The sequence below is a fragment of the Manacus candei genome, unplaced genomic scaffold (assembly GCF_025592945.1).
Source record: "Manacus candei isolate 608988 ecotype Guabito, Panama unplaced genomic scaffold, ASM2559294v1 h1tg000076l, whole genome shotgun sequence".
Lineage (NCBI taxonomy): Eukaryota > Metazoa > Chordata > Aves > Passeriformes > Pipridae > Manacus > Manacus candei.
Genome location: NW_026138124.1, coordinates 7502590 through 7527236, shown reverse-complemented (window position 1 = coordinate 7527236; position 24647 = coordinate 7502590). Strand labels below are relative to the sequence as shown.

The 24647-nt window shown below is 63.1% G+C and overlaps 2 protein-coding genes across 2 annotated transcripts in view; one reads left to right on the top strand and one right to left on the bottom strand.

Moving 5' to 3' along the window:
* Nucleotides 1–430: 430 nt before the first annotated feature.
* Nucleotides 431–5022, bottom strand: CRYBA1 (crystallin beta A1). Its single transcript, XM_051810080.1, is given in 8 exon segments — nucleotides 431–719; nucleotides 843–985; nucleotides 1376–1517; nucleotides 3114–3232; nucleotides 3478–3597; nucleotides 4154–4218; nucleotides 4991–5003; nucleotides 5005–5022. Coding segments are annotated over 8 exon segments (768 nt in total). The 3' UTR covers nucleotides 431–571.
* A 4031-nt stretch (nucleotides 5023–9053) lies between these two features.
* The window catches only part of MYO18A (myosin XVIIIA), a 37088-nt gene continuing 21494 nt past the window's right edge, over nucleotides 9054–24647 (top strand). The window contains exons 1-12 of the mRNA XM_051809192.1: nucleotides 9054–9153; nucleotides 14034–15116; nucleotides 20338–20394; nucleotides 20788–21468; nucleotides 21670–21735; nucleotides 21932–22009; nucleotides 22415–22450; nucleotides 23087–23143; nucleotides 23684–23771; nucleotides 23891–24000; nucleotides 24077–24253; nucleotides 24374–24584. Of these exons, the coding sequence (XP_051665152.1) occupies nucleotides 14109–15116; nucleotides 20338–20394; nucleotides 20788–21468; nucleotides 21670–21735; nucleotides 21932–22009; nucleotides 22415–22450; nucleotides 23087–23143; nucleotides 23684–23771; nucleotides 23891–24000; nucleotides 24077–24253; nucleotides 24374–24584 (2569 nt within the window). The 5' untranslated portion in view covers nucleotides 9054–9153; nucleotides 14034–14108. The remainder of the gene's footprint in view (nucleotides 9154–14033; nucleotides 15117–20337; nucleotides 20395–20787; nucleotides 21469–21669; nucleotides 21736–21931; nucleotides 22010–22414; nucleotides 22451–23086; nucleotides 23144–23683; nucleotides 23772–23890; nucleotides 24001–24076; nucleotides 24254–24373; nucleotides 24585–24647) is intronic.

The following is a 24647-nucleotide window of genomic DNA, read 5'->3' as shown; positions in this document are numbered from 1 at the left end:
GTCAGTGTGACTTTCTTCTTTGCGTTTTCGGGGAGCAGCCCTTGTCCCCAGGGATGCTGCTTGGGTTTTGGTCCCCAAGGCCTGGCAGTGCCAGCTGCAGAGCCCACGAGCTGTGGGTACGTGGGTACCAGGTGCCAGCATGGCTCCGTTGGGTGGGGGTCCAGATGTCCTTTACTTTGTCAGGGGAAGGAGAGGGAAGGAAGCCACGTGGCTGCAGAGCTGCAGTAACCAAGGGTTTGTGTGTGTGAGACAGTGGGGCAACGAACCTCTCTCGATGTGAGCCCCACTGGGCTTCAGCCCTGCTTAAAATGGGCAGGAAGGAGTCTCGTCCCTGCTCATATGGTGATGTGCAACCTCAGCCCCAAACCCCCAAGAGCAAACACACACCAAGCTGGTTTATCTTTTTCTTTCAGTCACATTTATTGGCAATTGTGGCAGTCAGTACCGTTTGGGAGTGTTGTTCCATAAGCAGTGGCAGTACGAGAGGGGGTGGTTATTTCGGGAGGGGAGTATTAGCACCAAGAGGGAGCCGGTGAGCTTTTGAAACCTTGCAGAGATGGAAGGTGGGGAGCTACTGCTGGACACGCCTGATGGATTGGATCTGGGAGGTCTGGGCGTGTGAACCCCACTCTCTCCAGTGCTTGTAGTCTCCACCGTGGTGGTCAGCCTCCAGGACGTACTGGTAGCCACGGTACCCAGGATACTGGTAGCACACCCAGCTGGAAGAAAAGGACAAGAGGTAAGCAGGGGGTTTACAGGGTGTGTCCCCCTCCCCTGCTGTGGTAGCACAGCAGTGGCAGCGGATTGTCCCTGCTGCTCCCGGTCCTTTGCCCATCACTTACGCGCCGCACTGGATCTTCATGGAGCCCACTTCGTTGTTGGCCCAGCCCATGGCCTGCAGTGAGGGGTAGTCGTCACTGATCTCCCACTGGCGGCCAATGAAGTTGTCTTTCTCGAAAATGGTGATCTTGGATTCCTTGTGATTCTGGGAGGGGAGAGCAGGGGCTGAGGGGGAGGCAGTGCTCCCTCCCCAGCATGGGTGGTAATGTCCCTCCCTATGGCATTGCTGGGAGGGTTTCCCAGAGAGGGAGATGTTCAGACCCTCGCTGGGTTTTTATTTTGGGGGCGGTGGGAGGTGTTGGAGACAGCTGTGCCACAACTACTGTCTCAGGCTGGCTGTCCCCCAGCTCTGGCCATGTACACCTGGCCCGGAAGTTCCCATAAAAGCTTTAAAAAACAGGACAGAGCAAATCCTGCTGGGAGCGGGGGAGAAGAGCTGAGCCTGCCCCTGGCATAGCTGTGTTTACCCTTCGTAATCTCACTGCTGTAGGTTGGGACGCTTTACCGGGATCAGAGCGGGAGGCGGGACACTCACAGCGGAGCAGACGGGGCGGAAGGACATCAGGCGCTCGATGTGGTAGGCGTTGCTGCCGCTCCAGGCGTCCCAGCGCGGGTACTCTCCCCTCTCCAGGATGAACTGCTGCCCGCAGAAGCCGGTGTGCTCATAACCCACCCAGCTGCAAAAACAGAGCGAGGGCTGCCAGGGCTTCCTGCGGCAACTCAGGGCCTCCTGCTTGGAGCTGGCACCGGGGCAGGATGTAGGTGCCAGGAGGAGGTTGGGGGCTGCCCACAGGTCGGGAGGAGAGGAAGCGATGATGGATGTGGGCAGAGAACTGGTGCTGGATGTGGGCAGAGAACCTGGGGAGTGTGTGACCCCATCTGGTGCTGGGGAGGCACCCCCCCAGCTGTGGTGGGAGATGGGGTCCCCCCTCCAGGGGCCCATCCTGCGCAGGTGGCTCTTCCCCCTGACTGCTCTGTCGTTATCTATGCAGACCAACATCGCTTCCGGATGCCCTGACTGCCCTTCTCTCCCAAAGGCCTCATTTCTTACTTGTTTCCCAATTACAACCTGACACAGCTGGAAAGACCTGAATTCCTGATGCCCAAAGCAGGCAGCGCCCATCTGGCTCTGGGCAGGGCAGGGAGCTGTGGCCTTTCCCCTCTCTGGGTGTCCCTCTTCACTGAAAACAAGGAGAGGTGAGCGGGATGCCTCCACCCTGTAGGACACATTTTGCAAGCCCTGGTGCTGCCCACATGGCACCTGCCTGTCCCCAGGGTGGGGACATCTGGGAACATCTCCTTTAAGAGACTGGGGATGAGACAGCTGCAGTGGAACAGGGAGGCCAGGGCTGGGGGCAGGAAGGTGGGTGCCACAGACTGTGCAGTCCATGGAGCCCTTGCTGATGGGGTATGCAGGGTGCTGAGGGGCACGCTGAGCTGGGGGGGTTCAAGGGCTTCCTGCCACTGACCTAAACTGAGCCCCAAACCCATGTCCTGCAGTCAGCCCACCCTGTGCAAGGTGAAGACTGATTAGGAACACGTCAACTGGAGCAGCGAGCTGATTACGGCGTGAGCACGCACGCTGCTGTAATCCCATTAGCATTACACATCCTAAATATAGCAGCACAAATCTATCTCGTCTGCTGCTGGCCCCGGCGGGATGCTCGCTGTGGGGACCGATCCCGACACGCTCTTTCTGAGCTGCTCGGGAGATGCCTCGCGTGTGCCAGGGAAGATTCCCGTGTGCAGGGAGTAGCCTGACTCCACTCCCTAACCCTCTCAGGACTGGGGAGGCTGTGAGAAGGTTCTGCCTCGGCCCTGGGGAGCTGTGCAGTGCAGGGAAAGCCTGAGGTAGAGCAGGGCTGGGCCCTAGGGCAAGAGAGGTGGCTCTCTAGTGGTGTTTCACAGGGTTACACAGGCAGAATGGGGAGCAGGCCAAGCTCAAGAGCCACTCACTGAGCACTGATCCTCACTACATCCTTGGGCAGCAACCCTGCTCCAAACCTGGCTGCTCCAACACCGTGGGAGGCAGTTTTGAATGATGCCAAAGGCATTCTCACTGTTCTCTGGCCCTCTCTGTGTCAGTGCTGCCCGGGGCTGGCTGCTCTACCCTGGCAGGGTGGGATTCCCCCATGCCTGGCTTTCCATGGCTGTGGTCCTTGGCTCCAGCCAAGCGGAGCGAGGACAGCCGGTCCTGCTCCACACTTGGGCACCCCTCACCCAGCCAGCCTGCCTTGGGAAAGCATCCCCGCCACTGGCAGCTGGGTACTCACGCGCCACATTCCACCTTCAGGGAGCGGATGTTGTCGAAGCCACATTCCATGATGTTTGGACAGGCCGAAGTGAACTCCATCCTCTTGCCCTGGAAGTTTTCTTGGTCGTACACGGTGATCTGGAACGGAGAGTGAGCTGCCGAGTTGGAAACTGCCCAGCTGTGGCCCCAGGCGATTCAGCGCCTCTTGGAGACGGAGGGTCACACTCCGTCAGGGAGAGCCAGCGGAGGCTGCACCAGGCACCCCTCTGGGCTGGGACACAGCCCCGCACACGCCTCCGCGTCCCTGCACTGCTGGCCCCGCGACGCCCTGCCTTGGTGTCGGGGGAGCCGCAGGCTGGCCCCCGCTCCGCTCTCCTGCTCACCCCTGCGGAGATCAGTTCCCGGGGCAGCGGTGCCGTCCGGAGAGAGGAGCGGAGCCGTTCTGGGACGGGCGGGTGGCAGGGCTGTGGCTGGCGGTTCTCCCGGCCTCTGCTCCGAACGCTCTAGGGCAAAGAGGATTAACGGGGGAAAGGGCGAGCGGGACCTCCCCGGGGGGCTGCGGTTGACGGAATCTCCCGTGACAGCTCCAGGCTTCGACGGGATGTGCCTCTCTTGTGCACGTGTTTCTCCTCTCCCTCTCAGCTCCCTCCTAGACCTGAGGCCCTGGAGCTACTGCCAGACCCTATGGGGCTGCTCCCCACCTTGCTCCACAGTGCCCATGGCCCCTGCTCACCCTGTCTGCATGGACAGGGTAGGGCAAACAACAGCCTGTGGCTTTCAGGGACTCTGTGACTGCCTGGCACGGGACAGCTGGTAAGAGCAGGGCATGGCTGGGCCAGGATGCTGTGAAGACCCTTATGAAAAACACCTGGGAGGTTTTTGAACAGGCAGGAGTCACATTCTCATGGGTAGAGGACAGGAGTGACTGTTTCCTGTGCTTGTCCCTGCCTCACTGCCCGCTGTGCAGCTTTCCTGGCCCCGCAGGACATGCTTTGCCCTTCTCCCTGTCTCCCACCTACACGCAGGGAAAGGCGAGATACAGGAGGTGTGAGGACGTACCTTCCACGGGCCCATGGGGACAGGCAGAGGGTTTGTCTGAGCCATCTTTGCTGCTGGATCTGTGTCTGGAGAAGGAAGAAAAAGACGTTTTTACTGCAGCATGTCCCTGTGCATCCTTGCTGCCTGCTCTCACAAGGCTGGGAGACAGCTCTGTGCCCACCACCCACAGCGCCTGTTCGAGGACAGCTTGTCCCCACTGCTGGGGACAAGCCATACCAGTCGCAATGAAACCCTCTTGCCGGCCACAGGATAGGGTAGGAGACACAGCAGGGGGGCTGTGGGGCACATCTAAAGCAAGGTGCTCCCATCTCACCGCTGCGGTGCCCCTTCCCTCCTCCCGGCCATGGCACGGAGCCTGCGCGCCCGCCGGGGCATGGTGCCCGATTCCCCTTTCTCCTTCCCTGGGGCTAGACCATCGCTAGGAAAAACACCCCTGAGCCGGAGCTGGGAGCTGCAGCGGGGGGCACAGGCTGCCCTGTGCCTGGCGGTGTCCAACAGACCCGCCTGCTCCCCTTTCCCTGCCCAGTGCCCCAGCCTTGCCTCCTTTGGGAGGTGCGGTGGGTTCCCATGGACGGCCCAGGCTAATGGTGGGAGATGCCAACCAGTGTGCCGTGCCGGTGGGTGCCAGGAGTGGGGTGCCCTGCGGTAGAGGGGCTCTCAGCCCCTCCGGCTGCCAGCGGGGATATGTGAGCCTGTCTTATGCCACGGGAAATGGCGATGGTCCCTCTGGGTGTCTTTTGCCACCAGGCAGGAGGAAGGGTGTCTGCCTGGCCAGCTGGCAGCAAAGGGGTGAGCAGGGGCGAGGTGGGAGAGGTGCGCATCGGTCCCAGGACTCACCTAGCTCAGGCGGTTACTGCTGCTTCGCCCATGTAATGTTTGCCTACTTCAGCGGCTCAGCTTTTATAGGGTGCTGCTGGCCGGGAACCGGTGCCAGCGTTTGCAGAGCCGTCAGCACAATGCTTGCTCTGGCATTGTCCTGCTGATCCCCGGAGATTTCAGCTGCTCATCCCCATGGTCTGAGCCACATTCTTAGGGAAAAAGAAAAAAATTTGATAATAAAAAAAAAAAAATAATCAGGGCGGCTGTTTGCACAGATAATCTTGGTCACAAATGACTCAACGATTTGACCGCGCTGGCATTTTCCAGGGCCAATGCACCGCGCCGTCACGGGGCGAGCCTGGGGGCTGGCCTGGCCCTGGCGCCAGTTGGCACCGTGGGGACAGCGGGGACACCTCCCCGTGAGACCCTGCGGGTGGTGGGCTCGGCTGGGTGTCTACCAGGCACAGTCACCTTGCTCCTCCAGCCAAGGTGGGTTCCGTTCACCGTGTCAGTGCAGACACCCTCCTCCCATGGCGGGCAAGGGGGGCTGGAGGTGAGGGCTGCTGTGGGCCTGGCAGACATGTCCCCACGGCCACGCAGAGCCACAGCGCTCCACACAGCGCTGCCACCGCCACGGCCCCGCACTGGGGGACCCCCCACGGGTTTGGGGAGGCCTCATCCCTGTGGCAACCACAGCCACCAGCCCCACGGCCCCTTCCCGTGTGGGGCTCCTGTGGGGCAGGCCCCGCGGGCCCCGGGGCGCCATGGCGGGCACAGCCCGGGCCGTCGGGGGTCACGAGGCGAGCGTGGCGGCGCGGGCTGCTGCCTCAGCGCATGGCTGCCGGCACAATGCCCGCGTCTGACTGCCCCTTTTGTCTCCCCGCTGGGCAGCCGCGGCCGCACAAAACAAAGCGCCCCGTCAGCGCTGCCTGCGGCATGGGCCTGGCGCCCGGCCCGGGGGACCCTGCGGGGACGCGCGGCGGGGTGGCACCCGACCAGACGGGCCTCGGGGGGCTCAGCGCGGTCCTGCGGGACCCCTCCTGCGGGCAGGGCACCGCCATGACGAGGGGAAAGCTGGGGCTTGCGGGGGCCCTTCCCCTCACTGGCTGCTGTGGGATAAGGAAAGGGATGGGCACGGTGTCGCCCTGATGGGGATCATTGTGACACGGAGCCGTGGGGCTGCACCCCCAAGGCCTGACGCTGGCTCCTGGGGCGCGCTGGCTGATCGTACTGCCACATCCCAGCAAATGTGGGGTCAGACAATGAGAAGAGCAGGACCACTTGCCCCCTGCACTCGCCCCAGAACAGGGGTCTGGAGGTGGGACGCTCCTGTGAAGCCCTCCCTGTGCACCTGCCACGGGCACCCGGGCTGAGGGAGAAGGTCAGGTTGGAGTTCGCCCTTCAGCTCGGTCCAGCCCCTCGGACGTGCCCTGGCCGTGGCTCCTGCCGCCCCATGTGTATAGAGGCTCTGCCAAGCTCTGGTGCCACTAGAGGGAGAGCTCAGCCCGAGCAGGCTGGGACACCTCCGGCGCATGCGGGGGCACGGTGGGTGTGCGGCTCTGCACACCCCCTGCCCCCGCACAGGCACCTGCCTCTCCTTGCGAAGGGAAAACACTGGCTCTGGGAAAACCACCCCAGGGCAAAGCCTGGAGCTGGCAGCCACCCCAAGCCAGGGGCAGGGTGGGAGGAGGAAAGCCCCCCCTGCAGATTCCACACTGGGCACAGCCAGGGACGGGTCACCCTCAGCATACAACAGGACCTCCAGCACAGCTCAGGCTGCTGCGAGTTCCCCAGCCCTTCCCCCTGCTCACACTGCTGGTGGGGCAGGTGTCCTCCCCCCCTGTGAGGACCTGGGGGCACGACGGGGAGCACCCAGGGAGCCACCGCTGCGACGATGCTGGCAGGTCCACAGGTTGTCCGGAACAACTGGTTTTTCTAGATCCAAGAGACTATAAAAACGCAGTGACCTATTTAGGGAACCCCGCGGTGCTGCAAAACAGATGCTTCCCCTCCCAGCCCGGCTCCAGGCACTGGCTCTGGCCAGCCATCTGCGTCTGCCAGGAGCACCCGAAATGCCAGTGGCACCGGAGCTCTGTCCCGCTTCTCCATAGAAAACTTCGGGCAACACAGACACTTCCCTTGGATGTGGTATTTGCTGGTGCCTGGGGAACCACCTGCCAGGGAGATCTGCTCAAGGCAGCCTAACCTGTGACAGGCAAGGCCAGACGGGATCATGTGGACATGAGCAGCTGGCTGTCTCGCTGGGAAGCACGGGGTGTTTATCCCTGGGAGGTGGCAGGAGGTGGCCCCACTGGGTGGCTGGTGGCAGAGCTGTGTGACACCGGGGAGCCTGCGCTGTCCCACAGCTTGGCGGTTCCAACCAGCATCAGCCCACAGCCGCCTGCTCAGTGCGATAAGGAAGCAGGAGCTGCCACAGGCTGTAACTGGCTGTTCACCCACCTGTGCTGGGGAGCAGGGCAGAGGTACAGTCACACAACGTGGCCCCTCGCCACTGCATCCGGAAAACCCTCCTGGCAGCTGAGATGGGGCTTCGCCACCCTTCCAGCTCACCCATCTCCATCCCAGCTCTTCAGATGGCTGTGGCTCCCTGTGCTTGGTGCCACGTGCCTGGGACAAAGGAGAGTGTGACAAAAGCAGGCGGCTGCGCTCGCTGCCGCCGTCCTCCGCCACTGCAAGGGCTGCATCTCCTCCACTGCCCCATCCCTCGGGCCAGGGTCCAGTGCAGGGCTCCTTGCTTGGCTCTCAGCTCGCTCCCACCATGCCCCATACGTGTCCTGCTCTGCTGCTGCAGTGGGACTGTGTCCTGGGCACGTGCCGTGGGCTGGAAATCACAGCCAGCCTTATTGTTGTGAGGGAGCGGGGCTTGTGACACCCAGGCAGGTGTGTCCCAAGAGACAGGCTCATGGGCCGATGGCAGGAGAGACAAGACCACGCAGTTCAGCCTGTAGTGGATGGTAGCAGGGGTTTGGAGTGAGTCCTCTGGGGTACCTTGGGACAGGACAGGAGCTGTTGGAGGATGAAGGGATGGTGCTGGGGGCAGCCCCCTGTCCTTGTCATCCCTTTATCTGTCCTGAGCTTCCCAGCAGAGATGGAGCTTTCCCTGAAAAATGCTTTTGGGAAGAACTCTGGATGACTCTCCCCGCGGTCCCTGTTCCCCAAGCCACCTACGTCCTGTGAAGTGCCGGACCCAGTTGCTCCCACACCTGATGGCCAGTGAAGGCTGACCCAGCACAGAGATGGTGGGGCTTGTCCTGAAACCATCTGTCCCAGGATTCTAACTATATGTGACCAACTCTGGTGTGACGTCTCAAAGCTGGACACAGTGGAAAGGGTGTAACAAAGGCTGTGCTGCTTTTGCTGCTGGGTGTGCTGGAAAATGCTTATTATTAACCACAGGCTGCCTCCTCACAGCCGGGCACTGCCCTCACAGTCAGTCCCTGCAGGCTGACAGCCCTCCCTGGGGACAGGTGCAGGGGGAGAAGCACCAGCTGCGAAACGGCTCTGCAGGCAACTCTGCATGTCCAGCTTTGTATTCCCTACGCTCCGGCTCCACCCGGCATCCCGGAACCTTCCCCGTGCCGGATCCGGTGTTGCTCCTGATGGGATCCTTCCGCAAAGGGGAATCCCAGCAGTTCGTTTGTGTGCACCGGTGCGATGCTCGGAGCTGTGCTTGCAGCAGCGTGAGCACACGACGTGTGCGTTTCCCAGCGTGTGTGTGTTGCACGGCGAGGACCGGTGTGCGTGTGCGTGCGGGGTGTGCGGGCGGCCGGTGTCTCACCGTGTCACACCAGGGTGTGCGCACACCGCGTGTGCACCGGTGCACACGGGCTGTGCGTGCGCGGGGGGGGTGCGGGGTCACCCCGCTTCGTGGGCAGGTTACGGGTGTGCGGCGCGGGGGCTCCACCGGTCCGTACGGTGGTTATATCGCCGTGGGGGCGGTGCGGGGCGCACCGGGGCTGAGCGCCCGCAGGTTCGCGGGTGGGCAGGGCCGCCGTTCCGAGCCGACCGGAGCCGCGCCCGGCGCGGCGGGCGGCGCGCGCACAGCCGGCAGTGCCCGCCCCGGTGCGGGGCCGCCCCGCCCCGCCCCGCCCCGCGCTGCCGCCGCCGGGGCCCGGCACCGCCGCCGCCAGCACCGGGCCCCGCTCCGCCGCCGCCGCTGGGTGAGTAACCCCCGCCATCCCACCGGGACTGGGAACCGGGGAGCGGGGACCGAGGACCGGCACCGCGGCCGGGGCACCGGCGCGCACCTCCCGGCGCGGGGCGGGCCGCGGCTGCATCGCCCCCCGCGGCGGGCCGGGCCGGGCCGTGCACCGTGCTCGTGCCCGCTGCTCGTGCCCGCGCCCGCGCCTCCGCGGCGTTGCAGAACCACCGTGGGTGGGTGGGTGGGTGTGTGTGTGCGGGCCCCCCGGTGTCACCCCCCCGGTTGCGGGGCGCGGGTGTGCGCATGGCCCGCACTTGTCGTGCAGCGCCTGTGGGTGTGCAGCCCCCGGAGTCACGCGTGTGCGTGTCTGCATGTGTGTGTCACCTTGTGCGTGCCCCCGCTGCGCTGTGGGGCGTGTTTTGTGTGTTGTGTCCCTCTGTGTCCCCATGCCCACAGGCCCACCCCCTCGTTGTTTTGCGGCACCTGTGCATGTCCCACCCGTGCCGGGGGTGCTGGAGGTGTGTGTACCCAGCCGTGGGTGCTGTGGGGGCAGCTGTGCCCCTCCAGAGTGGGCAGGGACCCTCCGTGGGTACAGCCAGCCTGTCCCTGCAGGATTATTCATGTCAGGTGCCTCATGTTGGGAGACCTCAGCACCCACTGTAGGGCTCCCCAGGGCCAGTCCTGCTTCCAGGCAGAACCCGCTGGCCAGGGCCTTTCCCACACCGCCAGGGAATTGTATCCAAAGCCATTAGCGCAGCTCACCGTTAACCACATCAGTGCTGGGGCTGCAGGCACTGGCACCTGGGCACCTTTTTGGGGTGACAGGGGTGGGTGGCCACTCAGCAGACTGCTGCGCTGAGGACAGGGGGGGCTCACAGGTCTGTGGCCACCCCGGCGCCTGATAATTTTCCCAGAGAGGAATATATGGAGCGTTGGGCGAGGGCTAGAACGCGTATCCCTAAATTGTGTGGTTTCCAGCCGGCCTGTGAGATGCAAATTGTCTGGTCAATGAGTGCCAAAGCTAAACTTAGGTCAATTACAGGAAAGTGTGGGCTCAGGGCAGTGTGTTCCTGCACCCCAAGGCTGGCCCTGGCACTGGGGGATCCCCACCCACCGCCCCATCCCTCTTGGGAGCCGAGCATTCCCATAGCGCTTGCACCAGCCCTGGACTTTGCCCGCTGACGAACGGGGGCTCAGCCCTTCACCTTTGCTGTGGGCTGGGCTGTGCTGGGTGTCAGGCTGTGGATTTGGGGCCAGAAACAGGGAGACCTGTGCAAGATGGTGTGGGGGCAGCTAACCCACCTAACCCCCAGCTGCTCTTTGAACTGTCTCCCACCTGTCAGCACAGCTGGGATCCCGCCCCACCACCTTTGCCCTGTAAGGCCTCTTGAGCTGTGTCATTGCCCAGCTTCAGGGCAAGGCGGGTGCTTGAACCCCCCTCACACACCCTGTGCACCCTCCTGGCCCATGGGGACAGCTCACAGCCAGTCTGGGTCCCCTTTGCTGTTGGACATGGGGTTCCTGTGGCAGGAGGGCCCAATATCCCGCTTTGGTGACAGCCTGGTGGCACATCCTGGCTGTGACTCAGGTATATCTGGTATTGTTTTCCTCCTGACACATCCCAGCGTTGTCTGTAAGGGCAGGCAGTGCAGAGGGATTTGGAAACTCCCTAAATTTCCTTATTCTGTGGAAAACTTGTGTCCAGCAAGGAGCCATCACGCAGATCAGCCCCCTTTCCTCTGTGTGGGAGCTGGCCTGGCTGTTTGGCAGCGATGCCAGCAGCTCCTGCCCCCTGGCACAGCATTGCCCCTGCCCAACCGGGCACAGCGGGGATGTGGGACACCCCAACACGGTGTGTCCAAGGAGGTGATGGCCACCAGCTCCTGTGCTGAGGCTGTGTGTGAGCAGGGCCCTACAGCCAACACTGCGTCGGGGAGCAGAGCAGGGAGGGCAGGCGACTGTGAAACTTGCAGTGCAGGTCCCTGCGCGGGAGCATGTCGGATGAGATTGCGTCTCGGGGAGGGAAGGAGTGGCCTGGAGTTTCAGTGAACGCCTTCCTCCCTGCCTGGAACTCCCCGGCGCCCTGGCAGGGATGTGGGGGCTCATGGTCATGATGGGGGGACAAGGGAGAAGGTGCATCCCCCCCGAGCTTCTGCTTGAGAGGCTCAGGGAGGGCTACTGGGTTGGGGAACCTCAAGCTGGGTCTTCTTTTTCGCCTCTTGGCCCTTCCGAAGTGACATCCAGAATCCCTTGCCAGCCTGGGTGTCACAGCAGCATCCTCGCGTGCGATCCCGGAGCACAGCTGGCGCCGGCGGGTGCCTCTCCCTCCCCTGTCATGGCTCATACACGCTGCCCCAAACACGCCTGGCCATGAAGAGTCCCAGAGCGAGCCTGGGCTGAGTCAGGGAAGGTGTGTTGGGTCTGAATCAGGAGCAAGGAGACGCTCAGCAGCCGCCTCCTGCTCACGGCATTGGGCTGCACCCATCCAGCATCCCCATGGCGGGAGCCTCCTTGGGGAAAAGGGGACAAACCACAAGGGCATTCTACATGGACTGGGGGACCAGTGCGGGGGGGTGCCGGGGTTCCTGTCCCCCTTGCCCTGCTCCTGCCCATTGTGGCCCTGTGTGGGGCACACGTGGCTGCACCAGCGGCTGCCGGTGCTGCCTGATTAGTGATGCGGCTGGGAAGGCTGTTCCCCCTTTTTGTTGAGTGTACAAAGGCTGGGAGGCAGCGTGTGTGCCGGGAGAGAAACCGCCGAGGACAAAGAGCGCGCTGGCTGCCTGTCTCCCGGTGCCTCAGCTCTAAGCAGCACCTGCCTGGTGAGCAGCTCTGCTCCCAGGGGATCCCCGGGAAGGGTCCCAGCAGCCCCCTCCCTGCCATGGGGTGAGCTCAGGGTGCTCCTGGGGGTACAGCCCTTTCTACAGCTTCAGGGATGTCCAGGCAACTGTGGCACCAGTGGCACGTGTGCTGACAGGGACGGGCACAGGTGGTTCCCTCCCTGCCATTGTCTGCCCTGAGGCCCTGGCAGAGCCATGGAGGAGCTGGTGAGGAGCAGCCCCTGTGATGGCAGAGCCACAGGGCCCTTCACAGCAGCACCTGCTGTGGGTCATGGGAAGGAGCTGTGCTGTCCCCTGACTCGGGTCAGTGGTCACCTCGCAGCCAGCAGTTCTGGGAAAGGAGAAAGGAACTGGGTTGTTTTTATGAATTTTGTGGTCCTGCTCTGGCCAGGTCCTGCTGTTTGTCTGGGTAAAGCCCCAGGTGCTGCAGGGAGGGCAGAGCAATCAGAGCCCCGGGGCTGGGTGGTGTCACGGCAGCTGCTCTGGACATGACCAGGAGCCTCAGAGCTACATACCCGACTTTGTCCCTCAGGCTGCTTCCCCTCACTGCCTCGGTGGCATCACGTGCTCGGGGCCAGCACTGTGCCATGGCTTGCAGAGCTCTGTCTTCACCTGCCCTGTGGCAAGGCCTCTCCTGAGCTTGTGTGCCCCTGCCCCAGCCCCGAGGAGCAGCTGTGTTCAGGCAGTTTCCTGCCATCCCCGTGTGGCTTTGCCAAGAGGAAACTGAGTTCTCCAGTGTCCCACTGGGTGCATTCAAGGGCAATGGGGACTGTGTGCTCTTGCAGGGAGATGGTCCAGGCAGTGATGGTGATGCAGTACTGATGCTGTGCTGGAGCCAAGGTGCAGCTTGGCACAGCACAGCACATCCATGCACCCCAGGATGCCTGCAGAGCCTGGGCTGCCATCATGGGCAGTGCTACCCATCCCTGTGGCCACCCAAACCTCACCCCCACACCCGTCAGAAAGCTGTAAAGCAGATGCTTCAAACGTGGGGAGTTTTCCTGTTGTCCTTTGTGCTGAGGTTAAGTTCCTGTGCGGCTTCCTGACCCGTTATATATAGCTGTCAGCCCATCCCGTGGGCGCTGCCAGCCACTTGCTCCACTTTGGAATTGTTTATCCTCATCCCGAGCACTCGATGGAGGTTGGGGGAGGGAGGGGCTACCAGTTACCCCAGGGGCAGACGTGTCCCATAGCACCCCGTGTGGGGTGAGGCTGTGGGTGCTCCCAGGCACTGGGTGCATGTGGGGTTTTCCAGGAAGGAGCTGGGTTTTCTGCCCAACCACAGTTTTCCCACTGGCTGGGTACTCCCCCCGCCCTGCGCGGGATGCCCAAATGAAAGAGCGACTGTTCCTGGAGGTCGCCGTCGGCGTCACAAGTTTCTACGTCGCCCTGGCTAAAATTAGACACTTATCAGTGTTGGGAGGGATGTGATTTTACAGGTTCCTGTTTATTAGAGCAACCTTCGCTCCGGGCCATGTTTCCGGCTCCCTCCCTGCCCGCGGCTCTCCCTTGTGGTTTGTGGTGGCCAGGGCCAGGATGAGCAGCAGAGGAGCCTCTGTTTCCTCAACAAGGGGCTTTTGAACAGCAGGCAGGATGCTGGTGGTGCTGTGGCTGGCTGGGATGGGGGGTTTTACCCTGGGGAGTATCTGTGCTGGCAGGAAAAGCAATCAGAATGTGTTCCTTGCTGCTCACCCGTGCTGCTCTGAAACGGCTCCTGAGCTGCAGGAGATGCCGGGGGTCTTACCTGCAGTCAGCCCTGGTGCTGGCAGGGGCATACACAGGGATGCAAGGCTTTTGGGCTTCTTTTGGGACATCCCTGTGGGTGCAGGGCCACCCTTGTTGCATCTCTAGGACTTTGTGCCCAGCTGGGGTGAGAACACAATGACTGGGGCAGTCTCAGCCCTGTGGTGCTGCTGTCCCCAGAGAGGGTGGAAACGCTGGGACATGACCCCGTGGGCTTGGGATGGCAGCTGGGGTGACCAGTGGGGTGGATTGAGGGGTGGTGAGTGGGTGTTGGCCATGCTGCTGTCTGATAGCACCCTTGCCTCTCTGTCCTGTGCAGGCGGCTGTGCCGTGACCAGCACCCTGACCCAGCGCCCTGCCACGGGGGCAAGAGTGCCCCAAGCCCCCCTCCACCATGTTCAACCTGATGAAGAAAGACAAAGAGAAGGATGGGGCCCGGAAGGAGAAAAAGAAGGAGAAGAAGGAGCGAATGTCAGCAGCTGAGCTCAAGAGCCTGGAAGAGATGAGCATGCGCAGGGGCTTCTTCAACCTCAACCGTGCCTCCAAGCGGGACTCCAAGACCCGCCTGGAGATCTCCAACCCCATCCCCATCAAGGTGGCCAGCGGCTCCGAACTGCACCTCACGGACATCGACTCTGACAGCAACCGGGGCAGTGTCATCTTGGACTCGGGCCACCTGAGCACGGCCAGCTCCAGTGACGATCTCAAGGTGGACGACGGCAACTTCAAGGGCTCGGTGCTGCAGCGGGCAGCCAAGTTTGGCTCCTTGGCCAAGCAGAACTCCCAGGTGATCGTCAAACGCTTCTCCTTCTCCCAGAAAAGCCGGGATGAGAGCACCTCGGAGACCTCCACCCCCTCTGAGCACTCGGCAGCCCCCTCCCCGCAGGTGGAGGTGCGCACGCTGGAGACCCCACTTGACAAGCAAGGGGTTCCCCCTGGACAGCCCTGCACCCCTCCCGCCACCTCCTTGCGTGCCAGGGTGCCGGAGCTCATTGGCAAGAGGTTCCCCACCGAGCTGCGGCTGCCCGCCTTGGTGCCCCCCCAGCCCCCCACCCCACGGCAGCTGGAGCTGCAGAGGCGCAACACCGGCGATTTCGGCTTCTCCCTGCGCCGCACCACCATGCTGGACCGGGGGCCCGACGGGCAGGTGTACCGGCGCGTCGTGCACTTCGCCGAGCCCGGAGCTGGCACCAAAGACTTGGCGTTGGGATTGGTGCCGGGGGACCGGCTGGTGGAAATCAACGGGCTAAACGTGGAGAACAAATCCCGGGATGAGATCGTGGAGATGATCCGGCAGTCGGGGGAGACGGTGCAGCTGAAGGTGCAGCCCATCCTGGAGCTGAGCGAGCTGAGCCGGTGCTGGCTGCGGGGCGGCCAGGGGACACGCCGTGCTGCCTGGGATGTGAGTAACGCTGTCCTTGCCGTGGGTGCTGCTGGGGCCTGGGTTCTGCCAGTGCCAGCGTCCTTGCAGGGGTGTTTGGGTTGGCAGGAGCTGTGGGAACCAGCGAGTGCTGAGGCTGCTCTGGACGGGAGCAATGCACAGAGGAGTGGGAGGCTGTGGCTGGGGTGCAGCCTAATCAGGTCTTACAAACCATCACTGGTGGGTTTTGCCCCTCAAAATGCTCAGTGTGCTGTTGGGTTTGGTCTTTCTCCTGCCAGAGGGGCTGCAGGAAAGCCCTACTCTGCGTTGCTGGGGGAAGTCTGTCCCCATCTCTTTGCTGAGGAAGCACTGTCCAGCAGGAAAGGGAGCTTTGCTCCTCACTGCCAGGAAGTTCCAAATGCTGCTTTGCAGGAACAACACTGCCTGCTCCATTGCCCACATTGGCCTCCCTCAACTGGGATCCTCCCCGGGGACTGGGGCAGGCACACAGTGTGCCAGGGGCCGGGAGCTGCTGCTGGCTAGTGCAGACCTGCGTGCGCGGCTGCTGCTGGTGGTGTATAAATAGAAACTTAATGGCTGGGTGACCCACATCCCTCACTCCTGCTGCCCGGCACTGCTGACCCTGCCGCGGGCTAGTCAGTGTCCTGGCCAGCCAGCACCCTGGCAGAGGCCCCCAAACACCGACAACCTGCAAAGCTGAGCCCCCTCTGTGGTGGCAGGGGGTGCAGCAGTGTGACATTGTTTAGTGTGTGTAACTGGGCTCGTTTAGTGTATTTTTAGGCCTTCCTTAGGGTAGGAGGGCGTGGAGCAGGTTGCCCACACCGGGGAGGGCTATGCTGAGCATGGTGGGGCCCCGTGCCCACAGGATGGTGGCCAGGATGGAGTAAGGGTGGCCAAGGGGCTCCATGTGCTCCTCGAGCAGATGCCGGCACTGCGGGGTGGAGTCTGTGCCAAGCTGGAGCAGTGGCTTTCCGACAGCTCCTCCCCGGAGCCCGGCAGGCGTCACCGGGCAGTGCCGGCGGTGCTGCAGGGATAACCCCTGGCCGGATAACCCCGCGGGGTCGGCGGGGCACGGCTGTGCCCGTGCTGCAGACCTTGGCGTGGAGGCAGGTGTGCGTTGGATGCCGGCACACGGGGGCCAGCGAGGCGCTTGTGCCTACCAGGAGTGTGGTGCTGGGCTGGGAAGGGGAAGAGGAGATGCCGGCGCCCTTGGGGCTGCAGGGGAGAGGCTGCAGTGTGCGACCTTGTGCCGGGACACGGTGTGGTTTGACGGCATCAGCCGGTGGGAGCTGACTGGAGGGCTGGCATTGACTGTGTCGTGGGGCATCGTTGGTTGCCACTGCAGCTTGGGCACGTCCTGGTGCAGGATGCTGTTCTCCTCCTGCATGATGCACCACACCTTTGCCAGTGCTGGGGAGCACAGGCAGGGGTGCTGGGTACGGTTGGGGGTCCCTCATGCAAGGTGCCGGCACAGAGGGAGGCCCAGCTCTCCCCCAGGCTCCACTAAGCTCCCTGGAATGTTTCTGGTCCTAATTTAAATAAAAATGATCCTTTTTGAAACAGGAAATTATAGACATATTTTGGGCTGTTGCTGTGGAAGCCCCTCCCTGACTGGAGTGGGACGGTGCCGGGTTCTCTGTGTACCATGGGGGGTTTAACCCCCTCACTGGGTCTGTGCTGAGTCACCCTTGTCCCCACGAACCTGATTGGGCAGGGGGAGCACCCGCCGTGTCTTGGGGGGTTGTTGGTCCTGTGAGGTGCATGGGGGGGCCAGCCAGTGTAACCCCCTCCATGTCCCAGCCTCGCTCCCGGTGTAGGGGAGCCGGGCTGGCTCAGCTCCACGCCTGTATTTATTTATTTACCAGCGAAATTCCTCAGGCAGGGCCCAGGCATGCGCCGGCCCAGCAGAAATATTCCAGAAATGCCTCTGACCACTCCAGTGCTTCAGCAGGACCACAGGCATCCAGCGGCTGCACTGGTGGACCCTGCGTACCATGTGTGCCCACTGTCCTTGGGCACCCAGGTCCCTGGAGGTTGCTGTCCCCAGGACCACTCTGCTATGGCATGGCTGGGTGCCCCATGTTGTACTGGGGTGGGGATATGGGACTCTCATTGTGCCAGAGGCGCTGTCTCCATTTTTCCATGCTTGGGAAGTTCTTGGTTTGGCTCTTTTTCTGTCCTCACTGTGGGGTTGGTGCTGCTGGGGGGCCCCAGTGTGGGGGGGGTCCCAAGAGGTCCTGGGGACGGGGCTTGTGTCCAGTGGGCTCAGCTATAGGCCAGTGCGTCTCTGACAAACTTCCTGAAGGAGGATGAGAGGAATATCCTGGCCAGGTAGAAATGCCTCATCACCAAATGGCCGGGCTGGGCATCCTGGTGAGGTGGCCTGTGGGCGATGGGCTCCTCCCTGGTAGTGCCTCCTTGCCCACACTACCTGGGGACACTGGTGTCACTACAGGCACTCTCAGCTGTGCTGTGCCAGCCCTGCCAAGGGTGTTTGCTGTGGCCTGTCCCTTGTGCAGCACGGGGTGCCAGTCCTGTGGGCCAAGAGGGATGTGGCCTAGTGCTGGCGTTCCCAGCATGGGGATTTCCAGCCTGCCATTGGCACAGCTGTCCCAGTTGGGCCAGGACCTTCTGCTTCTCCGGGGAATGTTTTTTGGCTCAGGGCACATCTGTGTCGGTTTGGTTTGTCCTGGACCTGCTCAAGTACCTGCTGGGGTCCCCGTTGTGCCTGTGCCCAAGCGGTCACCACTGCCCCTCCATGCCGGCGTGCCTGGCTCCCTGCTGCCGGCCTCCTCCCGGCAGCCCCCGCGCAGGGAGGCCCCCGACCCCTGGCCCCTTGCCCGCCGCCCCACTCCTGCTCTTTCCAGGGAGACCTTGGACTTCCAGAGGCGGCTTTGCCATGAAAGTGTCTTTACCATGGACTGCTGCGCCGTGCTGGGGTGCTCTCCATCCCCAGCAGCATTTTGGAGGGGGCTGTTGTGTTCATGGGAAAGGCAAAGGAGGAGCAAGAAGTGTCAGGGCTGCGCCGCCTGGCACAACACCAGGCACACTGCTCCAACACTGGGCACCCTGCCACGGCACCCTGGGCTGCGGGAGCGTGTGCAACCCCGTCCCTTGTGGCACAGAACTCTCCCTGGCTCCTCCAGTTCCACAGCTGCACTCAGTCCGGGGGTGTCTTCCCCCACTCCCTCCGGGCGGACAGTGGACGGAGGCTGGGCAGTTCCCCCTGCGGCAGAGCCCACATCACTTCCTCTGGCAGTGGCGGCGGTGACGGTGGTGGTGGTGAGGCCCCACTGCCCGCGTGTCCCCCCCAGCTCTCCCTCCGGCTGCTGCGTGCGCCGGCGGGGCCCTCGCATTCCTCGGCTATTTTTAGGGTGGCCCTATCAGCCCAGCTGTCCCCGTGCTGCGGCTGCCGCCCTGCTAGTGCCTCTCCCACCGTGCTGTGCCGCGCTCGCCCTGGCGGAAACCCCGCTCCTGGCTCCCTCTGGTAAGGTGGGGACCCCCAGCGTGGCCAGCACAGCTTGGGGGAGCACGAGGGGGGCACGTGGGAGACAGTCCTGGCACTGGGATTGGGGGCTGCGAGGCCAAACCCACCCTCGGGGCGCTTTGGTGGCTGGGGGTTGTTTGTTTTGGGGACTCCAACGCCAGTTCTCTCTGGGGATCTTTGGGGTACCAGGCTGCCTGGAAGTGGAAGCAGAGGGTTTGGGAGCTTTGGCCCATGGGCAGGTTTGTTCCTGGACCCCCGTGTTCAGCCTGTGCTCCCGGCACTGGTGTATCAATCACTGTGGTGAGGGGGATGGGGTACAGGGGATTCCTCAGGGACAAGGCGGTGTGTGCCCAGACAGGCGGGTTGGTTTGGCAGCCGGGTGCTCCTCCACACGGTGCCTGGCCCTGGGAGGGGGATTTCTCCCCGATGGCCCCAGGCACAACCCCTTTGGGTTGGAGAGTGGGTGCCAGCCAGGGCACTGGGTCCCATCAGGGCTGCCCGGCTATTGGCACGGGGTCAGGCTCAGAATAAACCCTGACTGTCAGGGCAAGCAGAGAGCTGGGGTAGAAAATATCCCTTCCCTCACCCTGGCATTTGCTTACTACAGCAGGCTGGCCTGCTCAGGGGAATGGGGGCATGATCCTGAGGCCTGACTGAAGGGGCTTTTTTTGCACAATGAGTTTTGTCAGGTGTCAGACTGGTCACCTGCCTGTCCCCAGAGCTCCTCCTGTGGGCACTGTTTGTACGCTGAGCAAGGCCAGGTGGGCTCAGACCCCATTCTTGAGGATCCCAAGTGGGGAAGGACACATCCCTGTAGACTGTGCCATGGTTTGGCTTTCTGTGTGCTGTCCCCAGCCCATCTCACCTCTGCCTCTCTCCCCAGCCAGGGCTGCAGCTCCATGAGACATCACCATGGCGTTCTCATCCCGGTTTGCGTTCTGGGAGCAGAAGGGAAGTCTCTCTCGCATGTTTGCCTGCGCCCCACATTCGGGTCACGCTGCTGACCAGTTCCCTCGGTTTGCCCAGCGCTGGCACCATGTTTGGAGGAGCACTCCTGGCCTCACTGTGCTGCTGTGCTGGGGGCCGTGCTGAGCAAACGGGGAGCTTGGAGCGGAGTCACCGACGCGGCCACGCATGCGATCACTAACACCATCACTAACCGCTTTGCGAGTGGCTGGTGCAGCCCCTAACACGGCATGAGCCACCCCGGTGCCACCAGCCACCCAGGAGCTGTGTGATGGCAATCCCATGGGATGCACCGCAGTGTCAAGCCGAGTCCTGGCACTCAGAGACACGGCTCAGGACAGGGTTTGACCATCCACCCCCCAGAGCCCCCTGGTCGCCCGGCTCAGCAGGGAGCTGGCACACCCCATGTGCGGCTGCTGCAGAGATTAGCTGGTGACACTTAAAATGTGCTGTGACGCCTGGGGAGTGACTTGCAGAAGGACAGAGCCCCGTGGGAGCAGTAATGGGCCTCTGTACCAGCTCACTCACTGACTGCATGTGATGAGAGGACCCAGGTCAGGCAGGCAGAGCACGTACCTCTCCCACCTTTGGGGTTTGCCATAACTGGGGCACATCTCTGTGCTTCCTCCTGCTTTTTTGGCTGATGGGAAGCCTGGAAGGACACGCATCCTTTTCCCTGCAATGGGCTGCAGATTGGGGCTGGCATGGAGTGATGGTCCTGGTGAGTTTTCTGGCAGCAAGGCCTCACAGTGGGCTGAAACGTGCTCCTCTTGTTTGTCTGACCCTCAGGTCAAGGACGAGGACAAATCTTTAGCTGTGAAAAGACCCGTGAAGGAGGACGGGCCTGTAAGTGTCGCAGGGCATGGGCAGGGTGGAGCTGTGTTGGGGATGGGGCTCACCCTTGGTGGGAACAGACCCCATGCCAGGGCTTGGGGACACCATGGAGGGTCATGGGTTCAGTGGTGCCCTGAGCACTGAGTTTTACCCCTATACTGGCAGCTGGAGGGTTGATGGGTCCCTGTGTGTGGGGAAGGTAGGTCACCACTGCTCCCTGCTCTGGGGTCTGGTGGGGAGCTGTAGGTTGGCTGGGGAAGGGGACTGGAAGCTGTGTCCCCCAGTGCTGGGGTCTGGCCAGGAGCTGTGCTCCGTGGCAGGGCACAGAGCCTTGGGCACCACCATGTCCCAAGCAGAGGGTCCGTGGCTGGACCTCCGCTCACACCGGTGTCATTGTGGCTGCAGTCAGAGAGCCCGAAGGATGTGGCATCTGCACCCCCGAAACCTGAGCCCCCAAAACCTGAACCCCCGAAATCTGAAACCCCAAAACCTCAGCCTGCGAAGAGCCCTGAGCCACCTGCTGGAAAAGGGAAGAGCCCAGAGCCGGTGCTGAACGGGGCGACCGTGAACGGGCTGGAGGGCCCAGCTGCCGAGGCGCAGGAGGACGAGGGCCAGGGCCTGTCCCGCCGCAGGGTGGTCCGGGTAGTGCGCAAGGTGGTCCGCAAAGTCCTGCCAGGGGAGGACACTGGCAGTGCCAAGGAGCCAGGGCAAGATGCCAAGTCTCCCGAGCCAGTGCCACCCCCCAGGAAGGAGGAGACAGGCCGTGCGGGCGTCCCGGCTCCCCCGGCCCCACCACCACCTCCCCCCGCTGTGGTGCCGGCAGCCCGTGCCAAGCCGGAACCCAAGGATGAGATCTCAGCAGGGCTCAAAACCCTCATGGCGAAGGGCAAAACCAAGGAGCACCGGCCGCGGCTCCGGCCGGGGGACAGGCAGGAGAAGTCCCCCGAGCCGGCCGGTGGGGACGCGAAGCCGTCCCTGTCCCCGGGCACCGAAGCCAAGCCGGAGCCGCTGGTGCAGCCTTCGGGAGGGAAAGCGGAGCCGGCAAAGGCATCTGCTCTGAAACCCACCGCCCTGGAGAGGCACAAGGTACCCGTGTGTGCACAGCGGGGGATGCTCTAACCCGGCAGCGGGTTGTGCCCCCAGCTCAGCATGGTGTGAGCTCACCTGCATGGTTTGCAGTGGTTTTGGGGTGTGTGGTGTGGGTGGGGTTCACTTTTTTGGGGCAGTGGTGTGTGCTGTGGCAACCCCCTCACGCTGGCCCTTGTCTCCCCTCCATTTCATATGGAGAAGAAGCAGCAGACCAGCGAGAAGCGGCCGACCCCTGTGAAAACTGCCCCGACACCCCCCAAGCAGGTGTGTAGGAGTGGGGACCCAGGTCCCCAGGCACTGTGGGTACCTGCTGGTACCCCAGCTGTGCCAGTGTCAGCACCTTCACCCTGCTGGGCTGCAGGGCTGGGGAAGCCTTTGCAGTGGCTGTGCTGATGCCCACGTGCCAGGGCTGCAGGGACTGTGGGGTGGCTGGCCTGGGGTTAATGTGCTCTACCTCCAGGCTGCCCCTGGCCCTGTGTCCCAGCTGAGCCCATCTGAGGAAGCGCAGCTCCGACTGGAGAGGATCTTCACTACTTCTGTAATTCCAGGGGTGTTGGTGCTTGCGTGTTGCCTTCCCAAGGATGGGCAGGCATGGGCAGCGTGTGGCTGCCCTGGGCATGCCGTGTGTTCTGCACATGGTGACTGTACCCCTGTGCCTGGCTGCCAACTCCATGATCCCTCTCTGGGTGGCAGCAGGGGATGGATAACCAGGGCTTTTGGTGGGTTTGGGGATCACTGCCCAGACCAGTGTGCCTGGGGGTGGGGAAATGCTGGCATCCCCGTGGGAGCCCAGGCACACTCTGGTGGCTGGGATGGATGATGTCCTGGTGGTGCCATATGAATCGTGGCCGTGCCAGGGCCCTGTGGCCTGTCAGGGTGCTGCTTCTGCTCTCTGCCTCTCACCCCTTCTCTTCTTTCTCTCCTGCTTCCTTGCTGCCATTAGCTGGACCCCGCCGCCTCCGCCTCGGCACCCAGCCAGGTACTGTACCCCCGTCCTCAGGAACCCTCTGCCTCCACCAGCGACCCCCCGCCATCCTCTGTGTCCCGCTGGGCTGGCGTCTGCGCCCGCGCCTCGTGCTGGAGCGTAAGGCTTTCCCATCCCACCCTGCTCTGTGGGCTGCCGCGGCACCCACGGGGCTGGAGGGTGCCAGGGCAGCCGGGGCTGGGTGCCTCTCCCCAGCAGGGCCATGCTGGGAAGCTGGGCATCCCGGGGGGGTGCTCTTGGTGAAGGTGGCACAGCTGGGGTGGGCAGGGGCATGGAGCAGGATGTGAAGGGGCAGAGCACTGGCACAGGCAGGACACATGGCTTGTGGCGAAGCAGCTGTGGCGCACAGTGCTGGCAGAGCTCAGAGCGGGTCAGTGCAGTGACCCCCAGCCCCCAGGGCTTTGGCAGCGTGACCTCATGGCCAACATCCTTCCCGGCTCCATGTGTCTCCAGCACAGCACTGGACATGCCACCCTGCTGTCCACAGCAGTGGCCGTGGCACCAGGAGTGCTCACAGGGTGTGGCAAGGTGGTGCTTTGCCTCTGCTCGCTCCCCTCGCCGCTTTCCGTGCTGTTTGCGGGGCAGGGCTGAGCCCTTCTCGCCTTCAGCCCTGTCTCTCGGCCTTGCCAGGGTCCAGTGGACGATGCGCCGGCAGCTCCCCTTGGCCCCGTCCCTGCCGCAGCTCAGGTTTGGCTTTAGGGCTTATCCTGCTTTCGGGTGCCGGCTACGCCAGCCCGGCATTTTCCATGCTGTGGTCCTGTGCCATGTCCTGTGTCCTCACGTTATGTGCCTGCAGTGTGTCCTTTGTGTCCTACAGCATGTCCCTGCAGCATGTCCCATGTCCCCACAGCATACCCAGTGTCCCTGCATCCTGACACGTGGCTGGAATGGGTGCCCTGTGTCAGGGCTGCAGTTTGGGAGCTCAGGCTCTCCAGGCTTGCCCGAGGTGGCTGTGGTGAATGAGCCTGTGGGTCACTTGGCTTTATGTCTGCCCTGAGCTGTAGCAGGGCCCTGGTGGTCTCTGCAGCCCTGATCCCACTGGAGTCCCTGGAGACAGTGGGCAAATGGGAACTGGGGCTGGGAACGCTTGTGAAGAATGGCTGTGGCTGGCCCACATGAGGGCCCTGGCCAGTCAGCCTGCTCCCTCCAGCCCCAGGGATGTGGGGAGGGGGCAAGACAGAGCAGGGGCAGGTGACCACAACCACTCCACATCCTGCTGTTCCACAGGCCAAATCAGAGGAGCAGATAGCAGCTGAGGAGGCCTGGTACGAGACCGAGAAGGTGTGGCTGGTGCACAGGGATGGCTTCTCCTTGGGTGAGTCAGGGGCACTGCTGGGACGTGGCATGCCCTGTCCTTCCCGCGGCACATCCCCCATGCAGTGTCCCCAGGGGGCTGCCAGCACGGCCCCACTGAGTACCTTGTGCCCCTCGCAGGCAGCCAGCTGCGGCCAGAGGCGGGCAGTCCCCTGCCTGAGGGCAAGGTGAAGGTGAAACTGGACCACGATGGAGCTATCCTGGAGGTGGAGGAGGATGATGTGGAGAAGGTAGGGCTGCGGGGCGGGGGGACAGTGGGGCAGATCCCCGTTCCCAGCCTGACGCCCCCCTCGACCTCGCTGCCAGGCAAACCCCCCATCGTGCGACCGCGTGGAGGACCTCGCCAGCCTCCTCTACCTCAACGAGTCCAGCGTGCTGCACACGCTGCGGCAGCGCTACGGCGGCAACCTCCTGCACACCTACGCCGGGCCCACCATGGTCATCATCAACCCGCTGAGCTCCCCCTCCATGTACTCTGAGAAGGTGACCGTGCTGCGGGGGGCACACCAGAGGGGACAGGCGGCTGGGAGCTGTGGCATCGTGCAGGGGGAGCTGTGGGGTGGCAGGGTGCTGACCCTCGCTCACCTGCCCTGTCCCCACCAGGTCATGCACATGTTCAAGGGGTGCCGCAGGGAGGACACGTCCCCGCACATCTACGCGGTGGCCCAGGCCGCGTACCGCAGCATGCTGATGAGCCGCCAGGACCAGGCCATCGTGCTGCTGGGCGCCAGCGGCAGCGGAAAGACCACCAACTGCCAGCACCTGGTCCAGTACCTCGCCACCATCGCCGGCAGCACCGGCAAGGTCTTCTCCGGTGAGTCCCCAGCAGGTTGTGGGGTCCCCGTGTGCTGCCTGCGCACGCCCCTTGCTTTGCACT